Genomic DNA, 17895 nt, shown 5'->3' with positions numbered 1-17895 from the left:
TTTTGGTCATTACACATTAAAAGTATATTTCAAAAGAATAAATTTTCATTAATCCAAACAATTTTATGTTTGTTAAAGTAATTTTTAAAAAAATATATTCAAATATAAATTTTGTTACAATAATTAATTTTTATTAAATTGATTTTTACCAAATAAATTTTTATTAAATTAACTTTTATTAAACTGAAAATTAAACACACATTTAGCCCATTTAATTGGCTGGAGTTAGGCCGGGCCGGCACTGTGGGTCAATAAGAATTTGACAGTCTTACTTCTCTCGGTGGAAGCCCACAAAAGCCAAAATCATGAATTCACGGTCTGCGTTATAGCCAGGTCGCCACATGGATGACACGATTCTTCGGCCGGAACGGATCGGGAGCTCTGCTCTTTACTATCCCTAATCCTCTCTTTCCTCTCCGGGCTCCCTCTCCGGCCGTCTCGGAGCCGCCATTCCGTTTCGTCCCATTCACTTCTAAGCCGCCGCTTGCTTGGTTCATCAACACTTCTCTTCTGCACACGCCATTGTTTCGCCCCTTATCCTCCTCCTCCTCCTTCGCCGCCACCATGCCTGGAACTGGGACTACGGGAGTGGAGTGGCCAGCGAAGCGGGTCAGGGACACATTCATCAAGTTCTTCGAGGAGAAGAATCACGTCAACTGGAAGTCTAGCCCTGTTGTTCCCCTCAATGACCCAACCCTTCTCTTTGCGAATGCTGGTGTGATTCTCTTCTCCCTTGATTATTAAGTTTCGGAGGTTGCACAAAATATTCCTTTTTCTTGGCGTCATATGTTCTGTAAATAGGGTCACTACAGCCCCGCTTGTGTAACTGATCTGAGATCCAAGCTTTCGACTTCCTACTAAAGAGCAATCCTTGAAAATTACCCTCGCTCATAATCTATCTACTGAGTTAGTACAAGAAAGGGAGAAAAGATGTAATTTATGTGGAACTTTTAATCTATCTTCTGACTTTTAGCTCAAGCTTTCTTCTGCCCTTGTTTGTTGCTTAGTGTAAGCTGGTCTGTCAAATCCTATGGAACGTTAAGTTTATGTGGCTTCTTAATTGCAACGTATTGTAACATGTGAGTGTTAGCTGTGTATATACTGTTGCTGATTGTAATATTGGCGAAATTAGTGTGGTTGAATGTCTTGTCTTTTGTCAACTATCTAGTATCTCTGTGACTACATTTCCTATTAAAAGGTTTTTTTTCTTCGTCTTTTGTCATTTTATAAAACGCAAGTTGAAGCTTTCATCTGTCTGCCAGATTTGAGATGCGTTGTACTCGCTTAGTTTCTTATACTTCCCTTGGTACAAGTTCAAGTAGCAGCTTGCGCCATTATTTCAACATTAAAGAGAAAGATGTTTTATGGCCTCTTTAGTTTATCTGTGTTCTTCTCATTGTTATTTTTATTTCATATTGAACGATACTCTAGTTGATTGTACGTTATGATGTTAATTTAAAGTAAAATTCTTCTATTTTGCCATGCGGATATGGTAAATAACCAAAGTTTCACATGGATTAACACATAGATTAACATTGCTCTTTAATTCTTTTGTTATGCATATTTGTCTTCACCCATGGTGTCTTGTTCTCCCCTTTCTTTCAACAAAAAAAATTTATTGTTGCAATCTGCTTTGAATTTGATAGGCATGAACCAATTCAAGCCAATCTTTTTGGGAACTGTGGATCCTAATACTGGCTTGAGCAAACTCACTCGTGCTTGCAATACCCAAAAGTGCATACGAGCTGGTGGCAAACATAATGATCTCGATGATGTAGGAAAAGATACTTACCATCATACCTTCTTTGAGATGTTGGGCAATTGGTCGTTTGGTGATTACTTCAAAGAAGAAGCCATTGGGTGGGCATGGGAACTTCTGACAAAGGTATGGGCCTTCACTGTTTAATAAAGTTACAGTTTGTACAAATTTTTGTGTGTACTGAGTTACTGTCTGCTTCTGCTAGACATGATGAAATTTTATGAACATTTAATATTTAAATTTTGGTATTCCCAAATGAGAACCAAATATTTGAGGGAGGAGCAGTTTTGGTGAAACACCTTGATACTTGAGAGAAATGCCTATAGGAGATGAAGCATGTACGCATAAAAAAGGCCATTTCATACTTTGGGTTTGTCTTATTTTCACTTTCCTTTAAATTTCTCTGTTTCAACTGCGTCTTTCTCTTGCTGCCTTCTATGTTCAGTTTTTATGTTTGGCCAAGACGTTACAGGCCAGAAAACGATTTGTCCAAGGTGAATCGTGCTGTTTTATGGGAAAGGTTCATAGTGGAAAAAGAATTCAAAACTGATTGACCCCTGATCTGCTTTGATTTTCATCCTTTTATTAATTTTTGTTAGGTCAGTTTTATGGGTCAACTGACCTTGTTCAGGGACTGGTTCATTGGTCTGTCAATTGAACTGTTAAGTTTGGTTAGATTTTTAAAATTCAGGGTTGCACTATCAATAAAATGTTCAATGCATATTTAGAATTTGGAGGTTATTCATGATTATATTTTTGATATATCTTCATTTGCTTCTTTTTGGTTGCAGGTTTATAAATTACCAACAGGTCATCTTTATGCGACATATTTTGGTGGTGATGTTAAGTCTGGTCTTGCTCCTGATATTGAAGCTAGAGATATTTGGCTTAAGTTTTTGCCAGCTGGGCATGTTCTTCCTTTTGGTAGTAAAGTATGTTTTTTTTTTAAACCGTTTTTTCATCTGATCATGTGATTTTTATGTTCATCAAGATTGTAGTTAGTCTGAAAATGCATATTGTCTGGATTTTGAAGTTGTAACAAAAAAATCATGTGTTTATTAAATAAATTTTTTCCTCTCTTGAACGTGTAAATATCAAATACTTTTACCAGACATTAGTGAACCATCCAATATCTAAAGCATAACTTGTTTACTTCATATCTAACTGGGTTTATATCTGAGTAGGACAATTTCTGGGAGATGGGTGATACTGGTCCTTGTGGACCTTGCACTGAGATACATTATGACAGAATAGGTAACCGTGATGCGGCATCCTTGGTCAATAATGATGACCCTACATGCATTGAGATTTGGAATCTTGTGTTTATTCAGGTATGATTTTGACTGTCTTCCTGATCTTTTGATTCATTGCCATTTATGAATTTGATGATCTGGTCACGGTGCAACACAAGATGCAAACCTATTTTTTTCCTAGAATATCTAACTTGTTTTTGGGTGAAATGATTACTAAGCTTTTTCTGGACCTCTTATCTTCCTTCTCTTTTCCTAACAGTACAATAGGGAGGCTGATGGGTCTCTTAAACCTCTGCCCGCAAAACATGTTGATACAGGCATGGGATTTGAAAGATTGACCTCCGTACTTCAGAATAAAATGAGCAATTATGACACTGATGTCTTCTTGCCTGTCTTTGATGCCATTCAGCAGGTATGATGGTCACAGAATTGGAGGTTCTGGTTTTGTTTCATTTAAGGTTATGAAACAGTGAACTTTTAGAGTCTCAAATTTTATTTATTTTTGATTTGAGTTGTAATTCTTGTATTCTCATGGTACCAATGCATCTCTCCTTTCTTAAGTGGGAGTGTTCAATGCAAAAATAGAGAAGAGAGAGAGAGAACTAACAAAATTGAGAACTAGCAACTATCCCTTGCCATGTGGAAGTTTTGGTACAATCGTCATATGTTTAAATTTTTGCAAGTTTATTTGGAGCCTTGAAATATGCAAGGAATTCATTCTTTTAGAAAATATTTTGTATTTTATCAAATATTGAATTTCTTATCGCCACATCATATCTAACAATTTTTTTACCTCAAATAGCTTCTGAAATGATGAGTTTTACTTTCCCATTGAATTGTTTTTTGATGGCATTATCCCTCAACATTGGTCAACTTCTCCTCCAAGACTTATGACGGACTCTTTCAACCGAAGGTAACCACTGTGAGTGGTAGATAACCATTGGTCCGGGAAGTTATAACAAGGTCTATAATCAAAGGGGTGAGGGAGGAAGAGACAGAGAGGGAGGGTGACAAGAAAAATGATCTACTTTGCCTATGTAAGGGGGATGGTTGTGGAGTGATTGTAAATGCTTTTTGTGAGGACTCAGCTCAAGTAAGGGGCTTTCGGTCAAAAAAATCAGTCAGGAAAGAGAGGACTGGCCTCTGGAAAGCCAGCTGCTTATTTTGGGTTGTGCTGAATGTTTTGGGGTCTGTTTCACTAAGATTTTGTCTAAAATCAGAGACTCAATGTATTCTGCAAGGCTGTTACAGTGAATCTTCTGGAGGATTAATACAAAACGTCAAAACTCAAGTTTTCTGTCATCTTTTACGACAATTTTTCTGCAATCTTCTGTTAGTGTATGAGTGAATATACCAGAGAGCCAATGTTTTCTTGTTCTTTTAGAATTGTCAGTGCTTTTTTACATTTGAAATGTTATTGATATGTGACATCTGCGTAGATTAATGTTGATGCATGTTATTAATTGCTTGGATGTTATGAGGACATGTACTAGTATTGGTTGAAAGATAATTTCTGAATTTGACAGCTTCTTATGACTTCTCTTATTTAAGGTTTTTGAAATTGAAGATATAGTGTCCCATGTGTCAATTCACTTTGCAGTCTGCTAGATGATAAATATAATACAAGATCTATGCAGGCAACTGGTGCTCGGCCCTATTCTGGAAAAGTTGGACCTGATGATGTTGACAAGGTTGACATGGCATACAGGGTTGTTGCAGATCACATCAGAACTCTGTCATTTGCCATTGCTGATGGATCTCGCCCTGGTATGTTATTGTACATTGGGTATCTTAGGCCGTTTTCTTTTTTTTTTTTAAAATAATAAAAACAAGAATGTATGGTCATCTATGTTCTGCATTTTGCCGTTTTTTACTGTACCATAAGATAGGCATACTTTATTTGTATTACAACTTGCAAGAAATGTAATATTTTTGCTGTGACTTGAAGTACAATAAAACACTATCTAATTCCCCCCTCTCTCTTGTCACCCTCTTTTTATAGTCCAAATTTCTACATTACTTGTACTTTCTTATTCTAGAATTAGAAGATACTTCCTTAGTTGTGTCATATTTGCTTGTTTTGAAGGTAATGAGGGTCGTGAGTATGTCCTTAGGCGTATACTCCGTCGAGCTGTTCGATATGGACGTGAAGTCTTAAATGCTAGAGATGGGTTTTTCAATGGGTAGGTATAATTTTCTTTTGAGGGCTTTGTTTCAGTGGTTGGTCAACGAGTTTCTTGATATTATTCCTCTCTCTCTAGCATCTAGTCCAATGAAATATTGAATACTTTGGTTTGCTTGATTAGTATTATTTCTAAGTAAAAGAAATTGATTAGTAGGATTGGTCCTGGGTTGACTCTACAAGTTGAACTGTTAACATTGTTCTTAACAAGCTATTGAGCTATGGTTGTTATGGTTTTTTTTTTTTTTAAATTGGGTCCTCAATTTTGTTAATTGCAGGCTTGTAAGTACTGTGGTCAATGTAATGGATGATGTTTTTCCGGAGCTAAAACACCATGAAGTGCTTATCAAGGATGTCATTAAGGAGGAGGAGGAAAGTTTTGGGAGAACCTTAATTAAGGTGAGAATTATTATGTATGAACTTAAGTGTCAGCATGATGGCCATGTTTTCAGTTCTAGTGAACTTGAGGACTTATGGTGTTGCTGATAGATTTTCCTGTATTTTTTTGAGAAAATCTTACTGGTTGTTCTGCGTCTTCAGGGGATTGAGAAATTTGAGATGGCTGTTCGACATGTTCAGGGAAAAATATTGAGTGGGCAGGCAAGTGAAGTCTTCTCTCTCGTCTGGTCATATTTATAATGTTTTGCACCATTGCTGGGAGGAAACGCATATATGTAGCCTTGTATATTTAATGTGCTTGTTTTCAATCAAATCAAGACGTGGAAGGAAATACTTATATGCAAGCTCTTATTGTTAATATTGTTAACACTTTTCTTGTTTTGATTGAATTGGATAAAAGCATAATAAGCATAAAGAGGTTAGGTACGTAAGTCTTCTCCTCGTTGCAATATACATATTCATTTAATTATGAGAACGTGAGGTACATTTTTTAATTAAATAAATGCTTGTCTTTGAAAAAAAGCATTAATATGGCCAGATATGGCGGAACTTTTAAATTACACATGTATACGACGATTGAAAACTATATTTTCTAGAAATTTATTTTAATTTGCTACTTTCTAATGCTATCTCATATTTATTGTCCTTACTAAGGTGATGAATGGATCCTTGTTCATCTATAACAGAGTTAAGATCCACATGGGTAGGCAGCTGATGTTGATGACTTCCATGAACTTGTTTTCCGTGCCAGTATCAACTAGTTGTTACAGATCGACCAGTGTGTGATTTTTGCCAAATTAATAATTTGGCAGCAAACTCTTAAAATTTCACTTTGTTTTGCTACTTTCTTATGCTATACCAAATTGATTGTCCTTGGGAAGGTCATTTACTTGAAAGATCCCTATCCTCTTGAGAAAATTAAGATCCATGCTGATTCAAAAATAATAAAAGCTGATGTCATTTAGATAGTTATTAGTTGTTGAGGGTTGTTAGGATTGTTTAACTGTTTTAATGATGTTGCTTAGCATTTCCTGGAATCCTATAAATATTAGGATGCCCTCTCAATTGTAATTAGCTTACTGACAGAATAAATGAGTACTATTCAGATAGATCTCTGTTCTCTCCTCTGATTTCCCACTGGTTCTTTCTATCTCTTCTGAATTTCCCTCTTTATTTCTCAGTTCCATTCTACTTCTATTTCTCTTCTACTTTCTCTTCTATTTTCTATATCACTTGCACTTAGTGTAGCTGATGTTGATGACTTGATGCAGACTTTTTCTCCATGCCAATTATAACAAGTTGTTGCTGACATAACTGTGTGATTTCTGCCCAGTTGTATATTTGACAAATGTCTCTGTTCTGTTGTCAAGACTTAAGTAGATATGCAATCTCTGTTTCTTGTTTATTGGTCAAGACTGTCTAAATGTAGATTTATTTTGTTTGGTGACAAAGTACCTCCAAATACTGCTTAGAGTTTCAAAATTGGGGATATTTTCCCATGTGATGAACAAGCTTCATCCAAATTTTTGTTTTGTAGTGTTTAAATTGTGATTCAATTGAAACTATTACCCTTACTACTTGTTACTTTGCAGAATGTCTCATGGTGATCTCTCATCCATTTATATCTCTTAACTGCAGGAAGCCTTTATCTTGTGGGATACATATGGGTTCCCATTGGATCTCACTCAGGTAGATAGAGTGCTTTTGCTGTTTACTGTCTGAGTTTTTGCACTTTGAACCATTTGTACCATGATTCACTCTAGTTAATTTTCCGCTTATCAGCTGATGGCGGAGGAAAAGGGTTTACTTGTTGATGTTGAGGGTTTCAATCTTGCCATGGAAGAAGCAAGAGAGAGGTCACGAAATGCTCAAACAAAGGTAATTTGCTTTTAGCGTCCTCTGAATTTTACTAAGCTTCTGAAAATTGAAACGACAGACTCATGCTTGTACTGATTTATTCTAATTCCCTCCCACAAATCATGTATTTTTACGTGGCAGCAAGCTGGTGGTGTTATTGTCATGGATGCTGATGCTACTTCAGCATTGCACAAAAGGGGCATTTCTCCAACCGATGATAGCTTCAAGTTTGTTTGGTTCAAGGTGAGTTTTTTTTTTTTTTTGTTTTTTTGGGTTTCCTTTTCTTTTCACTGTCTGTTGGATTTTTTTTTTTTAAATAAAACGCAAAGTAGAGCAAGTCTGTTCAGAAGAAATTCTTAGATGAAGAATTATGCAAGAAGATGAAGGAATAAAGGAGGGGATAGGATTTTTCTTGGAGCATGCACATATTGAGACATTTAGAATGGAGAATTATTAATAATTGGTTTTCATTTCAGCAGTTGTATAACTTGTTTTATGCTATCCACTTTCTTGCTAATTATTTACTGGGTGATATTTTAGAATTAATCTAACAGTTTGTTTTCCCATTTATTGTTCTTTTAGAATCATGAGACTGTGGTGAGAGCAATATATACAGGTTCTGAGTTCTTAGATGCCGTTGACACTAATGGTGATGTTGGTGTTGTTCTGGAATCTACAAGCTTTTATGCTGAGCAAGGTGGTCAGGTACTGAAATATTAAACTTGTTTTCTGTTAGCTATCAATGGTTTAGACAATTTTTTTGTAGAAAAGACAAAATATTATGCTTAGTTTTGACTGATATAGTTAATGCTTTGTACAATAAACAATATTATTTAAAGTTTGTTAAACATTCCATTGATCATCAACATTTGATACTGTGGGACTTCTGTGGAGTTTCCTCTCTATTATTAACCTTCTTTTCTGATTGACAGATGGTTAATAAGTTCAATAGATTGAACATAATATGCTAGAAAGTGAGAGCTGTACTGAATGATGGGCAAGATCTTGTCAGAACTTGTTAACATTGTATCAAGGCTAATCCAAAAAACTGCTTTGTAAGATTTTGTTGTATGAGAAATAGAAGTGAAAGCGCGGCAACTCTTGATCATAGCGAGCTTTATCGCTGGATAAAGTGGACTATTTGTATCCTTGGTCATTGTGGTATAAGATATAGATTTGATTATTAAAAGATTTGAAGTCTAAATAAAGTATTGGCAATGTGGGAAACTATTCATGATAGAAAATAATTGAACTACTGCTGTATAAGTTACTCTGTAAGACAAATTTCAAGCTGCATGATGTTGTATGATAAATATACAAGCAGCTTTATTGTTGTAAGTGAGATTGGCTTTGTGGATCTGTATGATGCCACTAGGGTCTATCAACATTAGGTAATAAATACAATGTCAACAAATTAAAGAAACGGAATTTGAAGTGAATGTATGCAATAGAATGCAGTTTGATTGTCATCTCAATATTTTATAAATGCAACATTTGTAGTTCAAGTAGGTTTGAATTGAAATGTAAAATTAGAGCTTTTGCTAGATCCTATCTCTAGGCAATTATCAAGCAAACAACCATCCTTCTTAGTGTGGGCAGTAGAATATTTGTTTGAAACATAATCCTAAATACAATAATCTTAGCTGATTAACTTGCATAAAGGCTTGCTGCAAACTAAGGTTGAGCCGAAAGGATAAAATTTGCTTAATAGGTCTACAACAACAACAACAACAAGCCTTTATCCCACTAGGTGGAGTAGGCTACATGGACTGCAAGACGCCATTGTGCTCTGTCATTTATCAAGCTTTTAGGAATATTATTAATTAAGAGATCGCGTTCAACAACTTCCAAGAGTGTTCTTTTTGGCCTTCCTCTACCCCTCTTAATCGGACTCAAAGTTATATGTTCCACTCTTCTCACTGGTGCCTCCCTTGGTCTTCTTTGTTCATGCCCAAACCATCTCAACCGATTTTCTATCATTTTTTCCTCAATAGGTGCTACCCTCACTTTTTCGTGTATGTGCTCATTTCGAATTTGATCTTTACGTGTATGTCCGCACATTCATCGTAACATTTTCATCTCTGCTACTCCAACTTTATGCTCTTGCTGTCCCGTTTGAGCCCAGCACTCATTACTATATAACGTTGCCGGTCTGATAGCAGTGCGATAAAACTTTTCTTTAAGTTTATTAGGCACCTTACGGTGGCAAATAACTCCTTTAGCTTTTCTCCAATTAAACCACTCAGCTTGAATCCTATGTGAAATATCTTCACTGATTTCGCCATCATTTTGAATAATGGCTCCCAAATATCTAAACTTTTCAACTTGAGGCATAATTTGATCTCCCAATTTCACTTTCAAATTATTTTCGAATAGTCTCTTACCAAATTTACAATATAAATATTCCGTCTTACTCTTACTCAGACTTTTGACTCCAATGTCTTCCTCCATAACTCAAGTTTGCAATTAATCTCTTCTCTTGTCTTTGCTATAAGAACTATATCATCCACGAAGAGCATACATTTGGGAGTTTTTCCTTGAATATGTTCCGTCAAAACATTTAGGATCAAGTTGAACAGATAAGGACTCAGAGATGATCTCTGATGTAATTCAATCTTTATAGAAAATTCTTTGTTTGACCACTAGGCATTCTTATACTAGTTTTTACCCCCTCGTACATATCTTGTATGGCTTTAATATAAGCAATCCGTACTTTCTTTTTTTCCAACGCTTTCCAAAGCACTTCTCTTGGTATACGGTCATAAGCTTTTTCCAAATCAATAAAAACCATGTGTAAATCTTTATCTTTACAACGATATTTTTCCATTAATCCCCTTAGTAGATAAATCGCTTCTGTAGTTGATCTACTTGGCATAAAACCAAACTGATTCTCAAAAATACTTGTCTCCAATCTCAACCTGTGCTCAATTACTTTCTCCCACAATTTCATTGTGTGGCTCATGAGTTTAATCCCTCTATAGTTAGTACAATTCTGAATATCTCTTTTATTTTTATAAATAGGAATTAATGTACTTCTCCTCTACTCATCAGGCATTTTATTGGACCGTAAGATCACATTAAATAACTTAGTTAACCATCTCACCCCTTTTTCACTTAAACATTTTCACGTTTCGATAGATATACAATCAGGTCCGTTGGCTCTACCATTTGCCATTTTCTTAAGAGCTTCCTTTACCTCCTTATCACGTATTATTCGATAGAATGACAAATTTTGTTCTCCTTCACCAGTTACTAAATCCTCCAAATTACTAGATAAACCTTCTCTATCATTGAAAAGTTTGGAAAAGTAAGTCTCCCATCTATTTTTAATTTCATCATCTGTAACTAAAATTCTTCCCTCTTCATCTTTAATACACCTTACCTGTTCTAGATTTCTTGATTTTCTTTCCCAACTCTTGGCAATCTTATAAATGTTTCGTTCTCCTTCCTTCGTCTCAAGGCTCTTATAAAATTCTTCAAAACTTTAGAACGAGCTTCACCCACAGTTCTCTTAGTTTCCTTCTTAGCCATACGGTGCCTCTCCCAATTTTCCTCATTGTTACACAAATGTATGGCTTTAAAACAGTTTTTTTTATACTTGATTTTGTCCTGTACACTATTATTTCACCATCAAGACTCCTTATCTCTCGGACCAGAACCTTTTGATTCTCCCAAAATTACTTTTGCAACCTCCCGTATCTTTTTAGCCATATCCTCCCACATGATGTTAGCACTTCCTTGAGATTTCCAAATTCCTTTGTCCAAAAGATTTCGCTTGAAAATATCTTGCTTTTCACCTTTTAATTGCCACCACCTAATCCTTATTGCTACTACTTGTCGACGCTTTTGGATTTTACTCAAAATACACACATCAAGGACTAGGACCCTATGTTGTGTCGTTACAGCATCTCCGGAGATCACCTTGTAATTTTTACAAAGTCTTCTATCTGTGTTCCTAATCAAAAGAAAATCAATCTGTGACCTTGAGGCTTCACTTTTGTAAGTGATGAGATGCTCCTCTCTCTTCTTGAAACAAGTGTTGGTAATCTTAAAATCATACGCCAATGAGAAATTAAGAAGAGTTTGTCCTTCATTGTTTAGCTCTCCAAAACCAAAACCACCATGCACCCTCGTATACTGACCAGCCTCCTTCCCAACATGCCCATTAAAGTCTCCTCCAATAAAAATCTTTTCACTCTGTGGTATGTGTCGAATCAACCCCTCCAGATCCTCCCAAAATAATTCCTTAAGACTGGCTTCTGTCCCGACTTGCGGCGCATAAGCGCTAGCAATATTAACAGTCTCACGTCCAATTATCATTTTTAAGGAAATAATTCTGTCTCCAATTTTGCTAACTTCTACAACATTCTTCTTCCACTCCTTATCCATAATGATACCTACTCCATTGCGTGCACTTACTTTTCCTGTATACCAAAGTTTGAAACCTTGAATATCCTTAGCTTCTTCTCCACGCCATTTTGTTTCTTGCAGGCTAAGGATATTGATTTTCCTTTGAATCATAACCCATACAACCTCTAAGAATTACAATTCAATATCCCAACATTCCAAGTACCAAATCTAATTATGCTCTCATGGACGAACCTCTTTAGTTGCGCGCGTCCAGAATGACGCGGTAGCCCTTGCTCATTTAACACTACATCCGGGCGCCGATGCAGCGGCTCTAAACTTATCACTACACTCGAGCCATGCAGTGTGTTACTTACAGGCAATGACCTAGCATTAACATTATAACGTCTATTGTCCATGTTCATGATAGATTCAACAAAGTTTTACGTTGGCTGTTGATGGCCTAACACAACCCTCCTCGTTTACTCGGGTTTGGGACCAGCTATAAACATAGGCGGAGTTAATTTGCTTAATAGGTCTATTCTAATAAAATCTCAGTTCATTTTCTTGAAGCATAATTTTGTGATCAAGTTTGACATGAAATTCATATCTAAATTTTGATGTAGTTCCATGGTCAAATCTTTACAACTGTGAGTGAACAATGTTGTGACTTGTTATTCTTCACTCCATCAATTGTGCTCTCTTAATGTGTTGTAGTCTTTGTTAAGTTTACTGTATTTGATTGGTTTTTGTTGCCTCCTAGATTTTTGATACAGGATCACTTGAGGGTCCTCTTGCCAAATTTCAAGTTAGTAATGTGCAAGTTTATGGAGGTTTTGTTCTTCACATTGGGTCTTTGTGGGGAATGACTGGCAGAATCTCGGTTGGTGATAAAGTAGCATGCAAGGTAAAATTCTGTCCTTTGCTGTTAATCTTTGTCTTTATTTTAACTTTTCTTTTGTGACCCCATCTAGTGGGATAAGGCTTGTTATTGTTGTTATTGTATTTTGAATTCTCCTTTGTGTATTTATCTAGTAACTTCTGCAGGTTGATTATGAGAGGCGTGCCCTTATAGCCCCTAACCATACCTGCACACATATGTTGAACTTTGCTCTTCGGGTATGATGCTACTCCATCAAGTTTTATGAGTTTCCTCTAGTTAGTTTGTGTTTGTCGTTCTTGAGATTTCTTGTGATGTGAATGCAGGAAGTACTTGGTAATCATGTTGACCAAAAAGGATCTATTGTTCTTCCTGAAAAATTGAGATTTGATTTTTCTCATGGTAAGTTTTGTTCAGTTGGGCTGCTTGAATTACTTGAATGTAGAGTTACTGGTAAAATGAAAATTTTAACAGGCAACCCAGTTGAAGCTGACAAGTTGAGGAAAATTGAATCAATTGTGAATGAGCAAATAGAAGCTGAATTAGATGTATATTCAAAGGAGGCAACTCTCATTGATGCCAAGCGTATCAATGGTTTACGAGCTGTTTTTGGCGAAGTAAGTAGTGAATACTTCCACGCATTTTTGTCTTCAAAAGGTCACACTTGTAAATATTCTGGTTTGGATGCAGGTCTACCCTGACCCAGTTAGGGTTGTGGCAATTGGACAAAAAGTTGAGGATCTCTTAGCTGATCCAGAGAACGAAAAATGGTTATCTATTTCAGCAGAATTATGCGGAGGTTAATATCATAGTATATAGATTCTTTAAATGCTTTATGAATTTCTCTTACGCATTTCATTTTACTTGATGCAGGGACCCACATATCGAATACCCGAGAGGCTAAAGCTTTTGCACTTCTATCTGAGGAGGGAATTGCAAAAGGAACACGCAGGATAATAGCTGTCACAACTGGTTATGCATATGACGCTATGAAATTGGCCAATGAACTTGAGCAGGAGGTAGATGATGCAGCTAAGATAGAAGGAAGTGCACTAGAAGAGGTTGGGGTTTTATAGATTCAAATATTTAGCTTTATATTTACTATTGTTGTGCTAAAAGAGGCATAAGCCTTCCCAAAAAAGGGTCATTAAAGTTGGGTAAAAAGAAACTAAGATACATCTTTTGTAATGATAAGAAATGTTAATTTTTCTGGGTAAGACATGATATTCTTGGTGGTGCAAATTTTAGCTCCTATGAAGGGGCATTTCTCCTTTCTTCCTTTTAATACCATTACTTTTTGAGCTTTCGTGAAAAATATCTTTGAAAATAGAGATAGTGAGCTTAAATATTGCAAAAAAGAAGGGTACATTTTTTTCTTGGAAGGGATAGACATAACAGTTATGAAATTTCAACTTCTTTAAGCTTTGAAAAAAAAATTCTGTTCGTTTTTTTTGTGTGGTGAATTTGAAATATATATCCTTTCCATGCTTTCGCTTTATTTTTTTTTCCTTTTTTTGAACTGGAAAATTATTACGTTGCCATTAATTGTGTTTTGTTTTTAACTCAGCAATTGATACTTATATACTTAATTGTGCTAATTGCAATTTCATAAACATTGCTTGAGTTCTTGGTTTAATTTACAAGTCAATATTATGAAGTACCATATTTCGTTTCAACGGAAGTTATGTGGTTGTCAACTATTTATCATTTATTTTGTTTCTTTGATGAAAGAAAGTTGTATTAAGATGAGCTAGAGTATGGAAAACTTGATGAGAAGAAATCCTCAATAAATTTGTAATGAGAATATATTTATTGAATTTAGAGTATGTACATGCTTGGAAAGCATGAATGAAGCTTAAATGTGTTACTGCTTATAGTTTGGGCTGACACCTATTGCATTGCAAATGGAATAGAGGAGACCGGCTAATTCTATGTGATCGTTGAATAAATTGGAGTGGTAGGAGTGGAAACTGAAGGCTAACAATGGCTCAATTTTAATATTTATGCTGTTACTGCTGACCAAAAATAGTTCTTTGGATTTCTAACAGTCATTTTGCATTTTATTATATCTTGAGATTTTCATTGGTAGAAAATGTGATCTTCACACAAGGAAACTATCCAATTTATTTATCTTTTTATCTTGGAGAGAATATGAACTGTAGTCTGTCAGGAGTGTCATATAATCTCAATATGAAATTGAGACATTGCATCTTAATCTGTCTATTTTATTTTTGATGTATATTTTGTTTGTTTGCTTATATTATCCATGTGGAATGAGTGATTGAAGATATGATCTTAAAAGGTTAATGGGTATGATTACACGAAACTGAAAATAACTGAAGCTGTGGACTGGAGAAGAGGAAGAAGAAAGTTGATATCCTTAGTCCGAGGCATTTGACGCTGGTCCATATAAATTCTGATGGGAGACTTCGAATAGCTAGTTATGAGCCTTGAAGCCCTAAACTGTGAACTGTGACTTTAGCAAACTATTGGCCGTACAAAATCCCTTGTCAGAGCCAATGCCAAAGTCCTATAGGCTTATGATTACAGAATATTTGATGTATGGAAAATAATGAATTGCTCATGAGCATGAAACTACAATTTTAGACAGTTGAATCAAATAATTTTGAGGGCCTCATCAAAACTAGGAAAGCATATTATGTTTACTTGTCAGATTTCACTTTAACTCGATATATATATATATTTATGTATGTATGTATGTATTCTGCTCTGGAACCTAGATCTCTCCCCAGCACTTAGTTGAGTTTATGCATCTTTTTTACAGAAAGTTTCTTATCTGAAAAACCGTGTCGAATCAATATCAATACCTGCTGCTAAGAAAGCTGATATAAAGACCAAGATTGCCCGACTTCAGGTATGAATTTTTGGGGTTCATGCTCTCTTTCCTTTTCTACTTTGGTGGTCTGTTTTTTATTGATATCCTCTCGTCTCCTCTTGTGTGAACTTGTCCTAATTTGTATGTAATAACCTGTTCATAGGATCAAGTGAGGAAAGCACAAAAGCAGATTGCGGAGGAAAACAAACGGAAAGCTGTAAAGTTGACGACTGAGAAGGCTGAACTTGCTGCTTCAGATGGAAAATCTTTTTGCATTTCTCGTGTTGATGTTGGTCTGGATGTAGTTGCAGTTCGAGAGGCGGTTGCAAAAGTCATGGAGCAGAAGGTCCCTACCAATATCTAAACTATATAATTTATAATTAATCTAATTGGGATATAGAATTTTATTTAATAATCGAATTGTGTTAATGCATCTCCTTTTGGGACTTTTATATCAGTAGATTTCATCATATGTATGCATATGCTCCATCAATTATTCTTCACCTGTTTCAAATGGATTTTATGTTGACTTGAATTTCTAAGCTGTGACGTTGCTGGTTGATCCACAGGATTTATCTGTGATGGTTTTTAGCATCGATGAAACTACAAACAAGGCTGTGGTTTGTGCTGGGGTACCGGAGAAAGGGAATAAAAGCAAGCTGGATGTGTCGGATTGGCTGAGTAATGCTTTGGGACCTTTAAAAGGAAGGTGTGGCAGAGGAAAAGGTGGCCTTGCAACAGGACAGGTCAGTATTTACTCACTATCGATAAAGGTAGAGAGAAGTACCTGTTGATTTTGGCCAGTGTAAAAGTTATACTGAATTGTCTGTGCTTGCTATTTTTGGATATCGTGTTTGGTGTCTCTGTGGTAATGCTTGCAATACATTCAGGTATTTATCTAGAATCAAAACAACTAGTTTTAATGTACTCTCTCTGTCCCAAATTATAAAGGCAACTTTGAAGGTATTTCGTTGTCCCAAAATATAAAACAATTTGACAAAAAAAGATTTCATTAATAATGTTTTTTCAATATTACCTTTAAATAAAGAAAGAATTGAAATGATTGCAGTATAATGATTCAGTGTGAAGATTTGAAGTTATATTAATTGAAGAGCATTTTTGAAAGTTTATATTTTTGTTATGAAAAAGTAATGTTATAGTGTTTATTAAATTTTATTGATATGTGTAATTTTGTCTTAAATTGTCTTATAATTTGGGATGGAGATAGTAATATAAATGTCTTCATGAAAGGTGTTACCTCAATAGCTTCAGCGGCGGACTTGGACGATTGAACTAGTGTCAGTTGAGATGCTGTACTTCTATTTGGCGACATATTGTGTTATGAAGACGTTTGTATGACATTAAAACTCTTAAGTTGTTTATCTGCATCGGCATTAAAGTATTACTGCAAGTTATTGGCATGTTTCTCTCAATAATTTTGTTTTGAAAACTTGCAGCATATCTGCATCTTGTTTTTCTCCAGAACATAGGAAAAATGAAAGACCAAATTTGTTCAAAATTGGAATTTTAAATAGCAAGATTAGTTGAAATGAGTGTCGAATTGTACATATTAGTGCTTGTTTTTCCCCCTCGTCTTACTGAGTTGTGCAATATTTGTCGTATTTCAGGGTGTGGATGCGTCACACATAAATGAGGCCATGGATCTAGCTGCGACATTTGCGTCGATGAAATTGAGCTAATCGATCGTATTGCTCTCTTCCTCTGGCTAAAGCAATATTTCAAAAGCTCTTGACACTTTTTTTAGGCTCAATTGGCACATATATATACTGCCTATTGGACTTTCCGTTGCATATTTTCTTGAATTGTTGACCTTTTATTGTGGGGGAAATCTGATATAGTATTTTTGTACGTATAAAGAAATCACAAACACGTTGATCCGCCAGGTAGATCTCAATATACTCTGAAAATCGCCTAGCTGTCCTGTCATTTTGTAGAGGCATAATCTTTTGTCGTGTCTGCTTGTGCATCCTTGTACGTTTTTCATTAAACTTGTAATTGTTCAATCAGCATGACACAAGCAGCACTTATTCTATTACATGTAACCTTAAATTTACGTGGTTTTTGTACTTACGCTAATAATCATGTTATACAATTTTTTTCCTCCTCAAGTCAAGTCATATGTGGATATAAATTATTACATGTTTTTATTGATTAAATAATTTTTTTCTACTCAATTCTATTAACTTTTAGGCGATTCAACTTCCATCCTTTAGTATTCTTCCTCTGGATTTTTAATTTTCGTATGCCAAATGTGCATGCAGATTACCGTTTTGGAATTTCATCATCCCCTATCTTGGTGTAGGAAGGTGGTGAATGATGAAATTGTGACTGAGGTGTGGTTTCTGTATGGTTGTAACACTT

The 17895-nt window shown here is 35.5% G+C and overlaps 1 protein-coding gene across 2 annotated transcripts; it reads left to right on the top strand.

Moving 5' to 3' along the window:
* The first annotated feature begins 308 nt into the window (after positions 1 to 308).
* LOC129321489 (alanine--tRNA ligase) lies at positions 309 to 17642 on the top strand. Of its 2 annotated transcripts, XR_008596016.1 has the most exons (24): positions 309 to 715; positions 1647 to 1885; positions 2551 to 2691; positions 2944 to 3090; positions 3272 to 3424; positions 4650 to 4779; positions 5099 to 5195; positions 5473 to 5593; positions 5735 to 5794; positions 7232 to 7282; positions 7376 to 7471; positions 7592 to 7693; positions 8033 to 8155; positions 12561 to 12704; positions 12845 to 12916; positions 13004 to 13079; positions 13152 to 13294; positions 13368 to 13476; positions 13551 to 13738; positions 15463 to 15552; positions 15677 to 15859; positions 16083 to 16259; positions 16765 to 16866; positions 17142 to 17642. XR_008596016.1 is itself a non-coding variant. In XM_054967255.1 (23 exons), exons 1-23 carry the CDS (start codon positions 346 to 348, stop codon positions 17211 to 17213), a joined length of 3084 nt encoding a protein of 1027 aa, XP_054823230.1. In that variant the 5' UTR covers positions 312 to 345; the 3' UTR covers positions 17214 to 17642. The 2 variants fall into 2 exon arrangements, 1 of the variants encoding a protein (XP_054823230.1); XM_054967255.1 differs by lacking the exon at positions 16765 to 16866 and having other exon boundaries at positions 312 to 715.
* Positions 17643 to 17895: the final 253 nt, after the last annotated feature.

The sequence above is a fragment of the Prosopis cineraria genome, unplaced genomic scaffold (genome assembly GCF_029017545.1).
Source record: "Prosopis cineraria cultivar Desert tree isolate PC_DT_omini unplaced genomic scaffold, ASM2901754v1 PC10, whole genome shotgun sequence".
NCBI classification, from domain to species: Eukaryota; Viridiplantae; Streptophyta; class Magnoliopsida; order Fabales; family Fabaceae; genus Prosopis; species Prosopis cineraria.
The sequence above is the reverse complement of the archived record's forward strand: the minus strand, read 5'-3'. Positions and strand labels throughout refer to the sequence as shown.

Coding starts and splice junctions, on each gene's coding strand:
- LOC129321489 (XM_054967255.1), top strand. CDS start 346: ATGACACGATTCTTCGGCCGGAACGGATCGGGAGCTCTGCTCTTTACT. Junction 5,594..5,734: donor TTGGGAGAACCTTAATTAAG/GTGAGAATTATT, acceptor CTGCGTCTTCAG/GGGATTGAGAAATTTGAGAT. Junction 13,477..13,550: donor TTCAGCAGAATTATGCGGAG/GTTAATATCATA, acceptor TACTTGATGCAG/GGACCCACATATCGAATACC.